This window comes from Bos javanicus, chromosome 9, assembly GCF_032452875.1.
Source record: "Bos javanicus breed banteng chromosome 9, ARS-OSU_banteng_1.0, whole genome shotgun sequence".
NCBI lineage: Eukaryota > Metazoa > Chordata > Mammalia > Artiodactyla > Bovidae > Bos > Bos javanicus.
Window position 1 is genome coordinate 10137875 of NC_083876.1, and position 12929 is coordinate 10150803.

A 12929-nucleotide genomic window follows, 5' to 3' on the forward strand; every position below is an offset into this window, starting at 1 on the left:
GTGTGCACTCAGGAAATGTGGAGTTAGGATGCCCTAGCTTGTCTTTTCCCGTGATTCAGGGCAGTGGAACAGCCATCCACAAGGCTTTCCTCAGCAGCTTTATCCCTAGTCCCCTTCATGGTCTCACTCCCTCAAATTTATAGTACTGTCAGAATTAAAGTGATGAAGCCAGTCAGAACACAGCCTTCATCCCATCACAATTCCGAACGTAGTGATTCTGACTATAGCTGGGAAATAACACACAAAAGATTGACCAAGCCCAGGCTGACAGACAGATTTCTGTTTCAGACCTGAAGATGGATGAGATCAATTTTGAAGCAACTCTGCCTTCATCTTCTAGGTTATAGATGTCAGTGATTTTTTTTTTTTTGCCTCTAAGTCTTATGTTTCAAACTGCATCCTTCTAGAGTAATCATAGGCATCATTTTATATAACCCCTAGAAAATGAGTCACTTTTTGATGAAGCAGCATTTTAGAATTTGTGGTCTACTGTAGGTTTTATTCAATTTAGTTGGTTGGTCTTCAACCAACGTCAAAGACAGTTTCATTTCAAAAACTTCAGAAGACAGTTATATTTAATGTTAATCCATGTTTGAACAACCAGTCATCCAATTTTATATTTTAGTTACTAAATGTATCAATAAGCCCTAAATGTATCAATAATCATTAAAATGATTGGCTTGCCTATACCATATGCCTGTTCCATTTACCAGTACATAGGATATGTTACACATGGGATATATTATATATATTATACATGGGATATATTATAACACATGTGATTATATGATAACCAGTACACATGTGATATATTATAACCAGCTGGACTTGTAGACAAAGCACAGAGAGGTACAGGCTGCAGAGCCTGTGAAGCCTGGGCCACGTCTGGCCCCCACCAGCTCTCCTCCCGCCAACCCACCCCCCTGGAAAAGGGATGGCTGATGGCTGTATGGACAGGTGACAAAATGGAATGAGCGTTTTCTAATCACTCCCAAAATTGATTTCTCCTTGAATTACCCGGAAAGCCTGCTTTGAGGGTTTAGTTAAATAGTTCATCGGCTGAACGTAATACAGTCTAGAGTTGAACCGAAGCAGTCTTTCAAAGCGGGCCTCCTCTGGTGCAGATATACACTGGAGAGACAGCGGGGACAGTCCTGCAGGAGCAAACCCCGCCATCCACACGCCTCACCTGCCATGTCGATGGCGAAAGGCCTGTCTGCTCTCCAGCCAGTGTACCATCCCACGACTTTGCCATTCTCCACCAGCGGACGTTCATAGCGCCGCCCACCGACGAGGCCCACCGGCCAGACTGAGACCTTGCGTGTCGTTCTCATCTACAAAAGCGGAAAGAGATGTGGTTGAGGGTTCCTTAGGGAAAAGACCCTGAGAGGAGGAAAGGAATGTGAGCCACAGAAGAAACAGGGGGAAAGGGGAGTGGAGATGTTCAAAAGGCGCAGGTTTCTGAACAGAGCCCTCCTGCTGGTAGACGGCTCCCTGATTCCCTGCTGGGGACCACTGTCCTGTGCCATCGTGGACTCAGTCAGGGGCTCAGGGCTGAGAGATAAAATGGGTCAGTGTCTGAACATCGCTCACCTCCTTGGAAGCTAAGTTGTGGCCATCAGATATTGTCTACTTGTCTCAAAGCTGAATCTGCAACAATACTCTGTACCTCCAGAAGTGAGGAGGCTGGCTGACCCCCAGGGAACCGCACGTCCAGTAACAGCAGGAGTTCCGCTCAGAGAAGTCACAGGGCTTGGCTGGCTCTGATTTTGCATCGTGACAGACACAGAGAGGTCTTGTCTGGGAACACTCATAATGGGATCCAGATCCAGAACAGACACCAGGCACCCTCCGGACTGACAGAAAGAAAAATGTACCCTAAATTCACCTGCCTTTCAAAGGCAGTTTGGCCAAATTAGAGAGGCATGCCCCATGCCAGTGGCTGGAATCTCTGGTCCTCTCCAGGTACCTGCTCTTGTGCTTGGTGGGGCTCTGGTCAAAGACAGCCCTCAACCAGAAGTTATCTCCTAGATTTCTTTAAGGGGAAAGACGCAAAGTTCACAAAAATACAGTCCTCTTCTCAATTCACTCCACCTTCAGACCCATCTCCTTGCACACTGCAGAAAACGGAGACATTTCCATTTTTTCATTTGATATCTCAAACATGCCAAGCATACTGAAAAACCAAATTAAATCTAATACATGTTTTTCTTACAGTGACAAAATGGCCTTGTGTCTAACAAGGCACGAAAATAGTGCTGTGTCCTTTTTTTGATATTTCCTTAAAATGCCTGTGATTTTTCAGCTCCTAAACTTCTTTTTCCTGGAGCACTAAATGTTGAAATGTGGAAAGCTGGTAAGCAGACCCCATCTCAGACTTGGGTGGGTGTCCTCCTGACAACACATAGGCTGTGCCTGCATACAGCAAAGGCTGAAACATTCTTGATAAGGATGTAAGCACCATGTGATACCTGATATGTGAGTCATGTGTAGCAAGAGATCAGGATGAGCTGTGCTATGAAGAGGTACCTCACGGGCAAAGAGGCAGACAGACAGGAAAAGAATGGAAGGAGACAGGAAACAGGAAAAGAGAAATTTCCTTAAAGAGTAGAACACACGTAACTGGGAACACTCCTACAGGGGCTAGGAAACACGGCCAGACGGGTTCAATGCCTGGTTTTTCACTTTAAACAGGGCCATGAAAAACGTGAAGGATTTTGCCCACAGATTCCAGAATGGCCTAGGGTTCTGGGTAACAAGATGAAACACAGAAGTGACTCTTCACACTTCTGTGCCAGTTTCATGCTAGAACATGCAGGGTTTGTTTGCATGCTCCAAATTCCCGAGAGTAGCTCAGACCAAACATCTGTTCATGTTTTATTTTTTCAGAGGATTGGGTGCTAAAGGAGAAGCAATGACTATTGAACACAGGTGATGTGGCAGGATTATATTTCCAAGCATGCTAAATTTTAAAATGTCAGTCATTTAAATACAGGCAGCACATCATATCCACAGTTGGTGGAGCCCACAGATGCTGAACCTGTGGATAGGGCGGGTCCAGGTTGGCACTTGAGCATCCTCAGATTTTGGTACCCGCAGTGGGTCCTGGAGCCAATCTCCCATGGGTACCTAGGGATGCCTGTAGTCTACAGCTTCAGAAAGATCCAGATGCTTTTGCCATGTATGCATGCCTCTGAGATTCAGTGTGGAATCCTGCATCACACAGCCTTGCAGTACAGGACCATTGCATTACAGAGTGTGCCAGGCATTTTACAGGAAAATAGCAGAGCTATTTACAGAGCATCTGCAGGTCACCCCAGGGACCCATCTTTGTTCTGCACCCTTTTCATTCCATCACTGCTCCTTAAGGAGTCCTTGGCAGCTACGTTCTTTTCTGAGGGGAGGGGGATGTAATGATGACTGTTTCTATTATAAGTAAAATTTTCCTATAACTAAAATAATTTCCAATATTTAAAAGCTTTCCCACTTTCTTAGCACAAAGCAGCAACTATGTCACAGCACAATTCCAGGTGCCTGGTGTGAGCTCCAGTTTGAAATCGAGGAGTAAAGCGCTGGATGTTAAGAGAGTGAGGAAGCACTTTGCATATTAATAAGATTCACAACGTTAAGACCAGGTCTGGCCCCCCAAAGGCATTTTTGTCCTCTTTATTCAACACCAGAGCCACACTCTATCACTTACTCCTCCCGCTGTGACCCCCAGTGAAATGGACAGGACTCCCAAGCAACCAGCCCAAATCACGAACAGACCCAATGGCTGGAGGACCACAAGATGTGTTAGGTACATCTCCACACTCCTCCAGTCTAAATGCCTTCAAACTCCCCAGGGCAGGGGGTGCTGGTTTGTCTGCATCTCCTCCAGGAGAGCAGGGAGGCAAGGAACTGCCCTGACTCCACGTCTGGTGACTCTTACCAGCAACCAGCCCCTGTTTCTTTAAGCCAACTTTGTTCCTGCAGCTTTAAGCTACAAGGCTTTGGTCCCTGTCTGGGAGACAGCTAGCGGCCAGCTGCAGGACTGGAACACTTCAGATCACACATCCATTATCATCAGAATGCCCTTAGAGTGAAACTGAAAGTTAAACAAGTGTCTGTAGCTTCCTTTAAGACCTACTGGTAAGTGAAAGTTGTATTTATTTTTTTCCAAAGGGAAATGAGCAAAATCCTTGATCTTACGAAACATGAAATGCTATAGGCAACCTCAAGGAGTAGAATTACAATAAAGAATTTTGCATCCCATATCCTTCTTTTTAAACTAATAATTTCAGTGGCAAAAAAGCCACCCCAAATCCACAATAAAAAAATCACCCTCAGTGTAGCAGAATCCACATTTAGAACTAAAGACAGACAGGAAAGAGAGCTGCAAATATGATGAAGACACAGCAAGTGTGCACCTGGAGCCCAGGGTCCTTTCCAATATTGAGCATAAACACCCGGTATTTTCCAACAGAGAAGCTATGTTTATATGATCCAACACGTCCATAAATTTTCTTTGGAACAAGTCTGAAAATTAGCATCATGTCTGTTTCCTTTGTTGCATCTGATTCACCATCCATTTCTTTCAACTAACAGTTCCTTGGCTCAGCTCTATTCACTCCACACCGTGTCCTTCACATAACTGGATATTGCCCGGGATCTTTTCTCCTTTTTTCCAGATAATTTTGATTTCCATACACAACCATTTACAGAGCACGAACTTCTGAGGGGCACAAGCTAATTACTTAAAGGAGCTAAGAATTCTAGAAGCAGAAATGCCCCTAATGTTATATATTCAACCCTTCTCTTGTGTCACTGGGTAGAAAGTCTAGAAGACCACACGTCACATCTCTTCACACCTCCTGTATCTTTCCACTAAATATCAGTCACATACCTCATATGCGTCCAGTGCCAGTCCCTGAGTGAGGTAGATGAGGTCCGTGCCTATGAAGCCAATGTTCCGGGAAAGAAAAATCAGTAACACAATCAACTGCAAAACAAGTTACTTAAATCTGATGCTGATAATGGCTCTAAAGGGAGCAGATGGTGCTGTGAGGTTCATTTCCGAGACTCTGATCTGGTCTGGGACCCGCTGAGGCTTCCTCTGGGACATCGACCTGAGCTAAGCCCACAGCACGAGAAGACTGGCCACCATGGACACGAAGCCTAAGACTTTGCAGGAAGAAGGCAACTCAAGTGCTTCAGGCCACAGACAGGAATGTTCCCCTGCCTTCCTTAATAAAATAGATCATTTCGGACAGTGGTTGCTGGGAGCCAGGTTTCCCACTGCTGGAGTGAGAACTTACAGATGGGAAAAGAGAAGACCAGCATGACCCAGGTGGCTGTGGATGAGAGCTGGAGATGTCAGTATGCACTCATGTTTAGCTTCATATAGAGAGGGTTATAGATGGTTATAGCTTACTATAGAGACGGTTATAGATAGGGCTTCCCAGGTGGCTCAGTGGTGAAGAGTCCACCTGCCAAGCAGGATCCATGGGTCTGAAAGATCTGGAGAAGGAAATGGCAAGCCACTCCAGTACTCTTGGCTGGGAAATCCTATGGACAGAGGAGCCTGGTGGGCAACTGTCCATGGAATTGCAAAGGAGTCAGACCCAGCTTAGAGACTAAACAACAGCAATAGATAGACACGTGTGCACTCTGGTTAGTACACACGCAGTTCCTTGCTCTGTCAGCTGAGGGGCCTGGAAGCAGTGACCTCCCCAGCAGCACCGAGCCCACCTGGCTCCAGATCATGGTCCCTAACACCATGCTCTAATAAAGAGAACCAGAGCTACTTGGAGAAGCAGCTGACTCCAGGGCTGGGGCAGAAATATCCACGATGATCCTGGGCATCTTCAGAGCCAGAAAGCAAGGGAACATTAAAAAAGACAAAAACAAACAAAAAGTACACATTGATGGGGGCATATAAAAAGGCCCACAGGAGCCTACCAAATGGCTAAAGGTGGAACAATTTGATCAACAAAATTAGATTACAAACTACAAAATAAACACTAAACACAAATATAACCGAAGTATATAAACAAATGGTTGAATACATCAGCACATGGGGAATATACCAACTTCCCACGCAGAAGAATTGCAAATTCCGAATGTAGGTGGCCCTCCTCCCAGCCAAGGAGGTAGAGCTGACTCCCAGCTTCTTTGGTGTGGGCTGCATAGTAACTTCCTTTTAGAGAGATCAGTGTGGAAGAAACTTCACAGTGGAGAAACCTCAAGGATACCGTCCACAGTTTTAAGTCATGTGCCCTTGATACGCTGCAAATGACACTGTCCCTCCATGGGCTTTTCTAACTTCTGTGGATCTTTCTAATAAGATAAACCAGGGCTCCTTGGAGAAATGGCCAATTCCAGCACAGAGATGGGAAATACAAAAGATGAGCCTAAATCATCCTACAGTGCCAGAAAGTAAGGAAGGGTTTAAAAGGCAAAGATCCCACACGAACCCACATCTGTGAGGGTCTGTCTGAAGAACACAGCCAGCTGAAAGAGCTCCCAGTGACTAGAGAAGAAACAAAGCAAAATAACGAGCTATACAAAAGTGTAGATAGCATGTACCCTTAACCTGATATTATGGAAATGACACTTTTCTTCCCCCAAATCCATAACCGTATTCTAATCATGAGGAAAACCTCAGAAAAACTTCAGTGGAGTGGCATGCTACAATATACCTGACCAGTACTCCCCTAAAGCGTCAAAGTCATTAAAAACACGGCTTCCCTGGTGGCTGAGGTGGTAAAGAATCTGCCTGCACTGCAGGAGACCCAGGTTCAATCCTTGGGTTGGGAAGAACTCCTGGAGAAATGAATGGCTACCCACTCCAGTATTCCTGCCTGGAGAACCGCATGGACAGAGGAGCCTGGTGGGCTACAGTCCGTGTGGTTGCACAGAGTTAGACAGGACTGAGCGGAGGAGGACAGTTACACTCTTCCAAACTGTCAAGGTCATCAAAACCAAGGAAAATCAGAGAAACTATCACAGCCAAAGAGGAACCTACAGAGACATGACTGAATATAATGTAGTGCCCAGAAAAGGCTCCTGGAACAGAAAAAGGATACCTGGTAGATACTAAGGATATCTTAATAAAGAATAGACTGTAGCGAATTTGATTCATTCATTACAACACATGTAACATACTGATGTATAATGTTAGCAACAGGGGAAACTGGGTGTGTGATATGGGGGAACTCTCTAACATCTTCTCAGTTCTTCTGTAATTCCAAAACTGTTAAATATGAAGTCTGTTTTAAAATTTTCTTTCCAGAGCACCTGGAGTGACTACTCCTTCTCTATCCGGCCCTGATGGGTAGGGTATGATGTAGACTTATTCTCTAGCCTAGAGTCAAGTTCTCACTCACTTTTTCTGCCCTCAGTTACCATGTAGACCAGAGATCACAGCAGAGCATTTGGCCATACGTAGCCTGAGAGGAGAGTCTGGACCGGCCTATACAGCGGTTTTGCGTTTTAAATGGAGACGTAGTAAAGCCCCAAGCTGTCTGGGCTCCTTGACGATCTGATGCACTGGGCTGGAGTCCTTTATAGTTACAGCAGCTAGATTGCAGCAGCACCAGGCCAGCCCTCCCTGCTCCCCCCAGTCCCCCTCCACGCCCTACCACAGGCCCCAAAGCTGAACCTACATGCCTGTGCTCACGGGGGACAGTCCTCCCTGCAAAGTGGGCACCTGGAAAACAGACCAGATGAGCCACAAGTACAGTAAATCCCTACATAAGAATGAGTTCCATTCTGAGAGCATGTTCGCAAGTCCAATTTGTTCCTCAGTTCAGTTCAGTTCAGTCGCTCAGTCGTGTCCGACTCTTTGCGACCCCATGAACCACAGCACACCAGGCCTCCCTGTCCATCACCAGCTCCCAGAGTCCACCCAAACCCACGTCCATCGTGTCGGTGATACCATCCAACTATCTCATCCTCTATCGTCCCCTTCTCCTCCTGCCCCCAATCCCTCCCATCATCAGAGTCTTTTCCAATGAGTCAACTCTTCCCATGAGGTGGCCAAAGTACTGGAGTTTCAGCTTTAGCATCATTCCTTCCAAAGAAATCCCAGGGCTGATCTCCTTCAGAATGGACTGACTGGATCTCCTTGCAGTCCAAGGGACTCTCAAGAGTCTTCTCCAACACCACAGTTCAAAAGCATCAATTCTTCAGTGCTCAGCTTTCTACACAGTCCAACTCTCACATCCATACATGACCATTGGAAAAAACATAGCCTTGACTAGACGGACCTTTATTGGCAAAGTAATGTCTCTGCTTTTGAATATGCTGTCTAGGTTGGTCATAACTTTCCTTCCAAGGAGTAAGCATCTTTTAATTTCATGGCTGCAATCACCATCTGCAGTGATTTTGGAGCCCAAAAAAATAAAGTCTGACATTGTTTCCACTGTTTCCCCATCTATTTCCCATGAAATGATGGGACCAGATGCCATGATCTTCGTTTTCTGAATGTTGAGCTTAAGCCAACTTTTTCACTCTCCTCTTTCACTTTCATCAAGAGGCTCTTTAGTTCCTCTTCACTTTCTGCCATAAGGGTGGTGTCATCTGTATATCTGAGGTTACTGATATTTCTCCCGGCAATCTTGATTCCAGCTTGTGCTTCTTCCAGCCCAGCATTTCTCATGATGTACTCTGCATATAAGTTAAATAAGCAGGGTGACAATATACAGCCTTGATGTACTCCTTTTCCTGTTTGGAACCAGTCTGTTGTTCCATGTCCATTTCTGACTGTTGCTTCCTGACCTGCATATAGGCTTCTCAAGAGGCAGGTCAGGTGGTCTGGCATTCCCATCTCTTTCAGAATTTTCCACAGTTTGTTGTGATCCACACAGTCAAAGACTTTGGCATAGTCAATAAAGCAGAAATAGATGTTTTTCTGGAACTCTCTTGCTTTTTCGATGATCCAGCTGATGTTGGCAATTTGATCTCTGGTTCCTCTGCCTTTTCGAAAACCAGCTTGAACATCTGGAAGTTCACGGTTCACGTATTGCTGAAGCCTGGCTTGGAGAATTTTGAGCATTACTTCACTAGCATGTGAGATGAATTCCTGAGTCCAACAAAGTTAGCTGTGGTATTCAACTAATAATCGTGTATATAATACTGTACTCTAGGAGACATATAATACTTTTTACACAAACAGATACAAAAAATAAAACACCTTTACAGTACAGTACGTTGAGAAGTATAGGGCCTGCAGGGGCTGGCATCAAGTGGACAGGTAAGAAGAGTGACTGACTGGGGGACAGAGAGGAGGTGGGAGATGGTAGAGCTGAAGGGTCGTCAGCGATCGGAGACGGAGGGCAAGCTGCGATTTCACTCACGCCTGACACCGATGGCACAGGTTCCTTACTCGATTCAATTCTATCTACCCTCTTGAAAAAATGGCCTGGTACATCTGGGTAGTAGCTCCTTTTCTTCTCTTCATAGGTGACATCCTGGGCTTGAAATAAAGACACTGTACAATTTCAATGATGTGAACCTGCATTTTCATGTCTCATCACACAACTAAGTTCATGGTTCTGGTGTACGTTGTCATGTGTGTGCATCCTGTACAAGTGGTTGTGCTTTTGTGTGGTTTCCTGTACAGTACTATCTAGAGTACAGTAGTACTCTAGAAGTACTAGAGTACTTCTAGCAGTATAAGTACTACTTGTAGTACTTATACTAGTACTCTACAAGTACATCTACTTTGTCATGTGTGTGCATCCTCTACAAGTGGTTTGCTTTTGTGTGCTTTCCTGTACAGTACTACCTAGACTACAGTAGCACTCTAGGAGTACTAGAGTACTTCTAGTACTATTAGTACTTCTACTAGTACTCTACAAGTACATCTGCTTGTAGAGGATGCACACACATGACAATGTACACCAGACACAAGAACTTACTTGTGTGATTGAACACGCAAATGCAGGTTCACATCATTGAAATTCACAATCGGAAGGTTTGTATGTAGGGGATTTACTGTACACAGGGAGGCAACACTGTTGCACAGACAAGAAAGAGGGCTGTTCCTGTATATTTAATATGAAAAACAGTGTTATCAGTCAGTTAGTTCAGTCGCTCAGTTGTGTCTGACTCTGCCACCCCATGGACTGCAGCACACCAGGTTTCCCTGTCCATCACCAACCCCCGGAGCTTACTCAAACTCATGTCCATTGAGTCGGTGATGCCATCCAACCATCTCATCCTCTGTCGTCCCCTTCTCCTCCCGCCATCAGTCTTTCCCAGCATCAGGGTCTTTTCCAAAGAGTTAGTTCTTCACATCAGGTGGCCAAAGTATTAGAGTTTCAGCTGCAGCATCAGTCCTTCTAATGAATATTCAGGACTGATTTCCTTTAGGATTGACTGGTTTGATCTCCTTGCAGTCCAAGGGACTCGCAAGAGTCTTCTCCAACATCACAGTTCAAAAGCATCAATTGTTCAGCGTTCAGCTTTCTTAATGGTCCAACTCTCACATCCACATGTGACTACTGGAAAAACCACAGCTTTGACTAGATGGACCTTTGTTGGCAAAGTAATGTCTCTGCTTTTTAACATGCTGTCTAGGTTAGTCATATCTTTTCTTCCCAGGAGCAAGTGTCTTTTAATTTCATGGCTGCAGTCATCATCTGCAGTGATTTTGGAGCCCAGAAAATAAAGTCAGTCACTGTTTCCATTTTTTCCCCATCTACTTCCCATGAAATGATGGGACCTGATGCCATGATTTTCATTTTTTGAATGTTGAGTTTTAAGCCAACTTTTTCATTCCTCTCTTTCACTTTCATCAAGAGGCTCTTCAGTTCTTTTCACTTTCTGCCATAAGGGTGATGTCATCTGCATATCTGAGATTATTGATATTTCTCCCAGCAATCTTGTTTCCAGCTTGTGCTTCATCCAGCTGAGCATTTCCCATGATGTACTCTGCATAGAAATTAAATAAGCAGGGTAACAATATACAGCCTTGATGTACTCCTTTCCCAATTTGGAACCAGTCCGTTGCTCCATGTCCAGCTCTAACGGTTGCATCTTGACTTGCATACAGATTTCTCAGGAGGCAGATGAGATGTTCTGGTATTCCCATCTCTTTGAGAATTTTCCAGAGTTTGTTGTGATCCACACAGTCAAAGGCTTTGGTGAAGTCAATAAAGCACAAGTAAATGTTTTTCTGGAATTCCCTTGCTTTTTCTATGATCCAACAGATGTTGGCAATTTGATCTCTGGTTCCTCTGCCTTTTCTAAATCCAGCTTGAACATCTGGAAATTCTCAGATCATGTACTGTTGAAACCTCACTTGGAGAATTTTGAGCAGTTCTTTGCTAGTATGTGAGATAAGGGCAATTGTATGGTAGTTTGATCATTCTCTGGCATTGCCTTTCTTTGGGATTGGAATGAAAACTGACCTTTGCTACTCCTGTGGCCACTGCTGAGTTTTCCAAATTTGCTGGCATATTGAGTGCAGCACTTTCACAGCATCATCTTTTACGATTTGAAATAGCTCAACTGGAATTCTATCACCTCCACTAGCTTTGTTCATTATGATGCTTCATAAGATTCACTTGACTTCGCATTCCAGGATGTCTGGCTCTAGGTGAGTGATCACACCATCATGGTTATCTGGGTCATGAAGATCTTTTTTGTATAGTTCTTCTGTGTATTCTTGCCACTTCTTCTTAATCTCTTGTGCTTCTGTTAGGTCCATACCATTTCTTTCCTTTATTGTACCCATCTTTGCATGAAATGTTCCCTTGGTATCTCTAATTTTCTTGAAGAGATCTCTATAGTTTCCCATTCTATTGTTTTCCTCTATTTCTTTGCATTGACCACTTAGGAAGGCTTTCATATATATATAAAAGACCCCATTAGAAACAATAACAACTATGAGAAATAATAGGTAAGGGATGTAATTACAAAAATTAGTAAATGAATATAAATCAGGCTGAAGTTTTAGTCCTTTAGTTTTAATACAAAAAAAAAAAAAAAAAAGAGTACTGCTCAACACACAGCCAGCTACACTTAATTATGTCACTTGCTTGAGGGCACTTAACTGTGAGTCCTGGGAGGAGCTGGCTGAGCTCTGCTTATCACATATGAAGACACCGTGGTGTCAGTGTAAAGACAGACATGGAGGTAAATGGAAGAGATGACAGAATTCAGAAATAGCTCTTCCCACATATGCCTGGCTGACTTGTTTTCCCTAAGATGCCAAGATGACTCAGTGGGGAAAGGGATAGTCTTTAACACACCGTGCTGGAACAAAAGGACCTTCACGGTGAGGGAAGGGAGGGAACCATCTCCACCCCTGTATCTCACAATATTCATAAGGATTAACTCAATGGAATCATGGACATAAGCATGAAAACTTAAGCTATAGAACTTGTAGAGAAAATAGAAAAGAAACCTTTTGTGGAGGGGTGGGGTAAGGATAGATTTGGAGTTTGGGATTAGCAGATACAAATTAGTGTTTACACAACAAGATCCTACTGCCTAGCACAGGAAACTGTATTCCATATCCTGTGATAAGCCATAATGGAAAATAATATATATGTGTGTGTATATATATATATATATATATATGCATAACTGAATCCCTTTGCTGTACAGCAGAAATTAATACAACATTGCAAATCAACTATACTTCAATAATACTAATTTTTTTAAAAAAGAAACTCTTTATAGAGGGGTGGGGGGAGGATGGATTGGGAATTTGGGATTACCAGATGCAAACTCTTATATACATAGGCAAAGATTCCTCAGAAAGGTCTTACAAATATGAACCCTAAACAATTCACAAATTGGATTTAATAAAAATTAAAAATTTTAACTCTCTGAAAGATATTGTTTACCAAATTTTAAAGTAAGTCACCAACTGGGAGAAAATATCCCAATACATGTATGTGACAGAGACTTGTGTTGAGAACACACAGAATTCTCAC

General features: G+C 43.8%; 1 protein-coding gene across 2 annotated transcripts in view; it reads right to left on the reverse strand.

Moving 5' to 3' along the window:
* The window catches only part of B3GAT2 (beta-1,3-glucuronyltransferase 2), a 98963-nt gene that overhangs the window by 61385 nt on the left and 24649 nt on the right, over positions 1-12929 (reverse strand). For both annotated transcript variants that reach the window (XM_061427145.1, XM_061427146.1), the window contains exon 2: positions 1190-1334. In XM_061427145.1, the coding sequence (XP_061283129.1) occupies positions 1190-1334 (145 nt within the window). The remainder of the gene's footprint in view (positions 1-1189; positions 1335-12929) is intronic.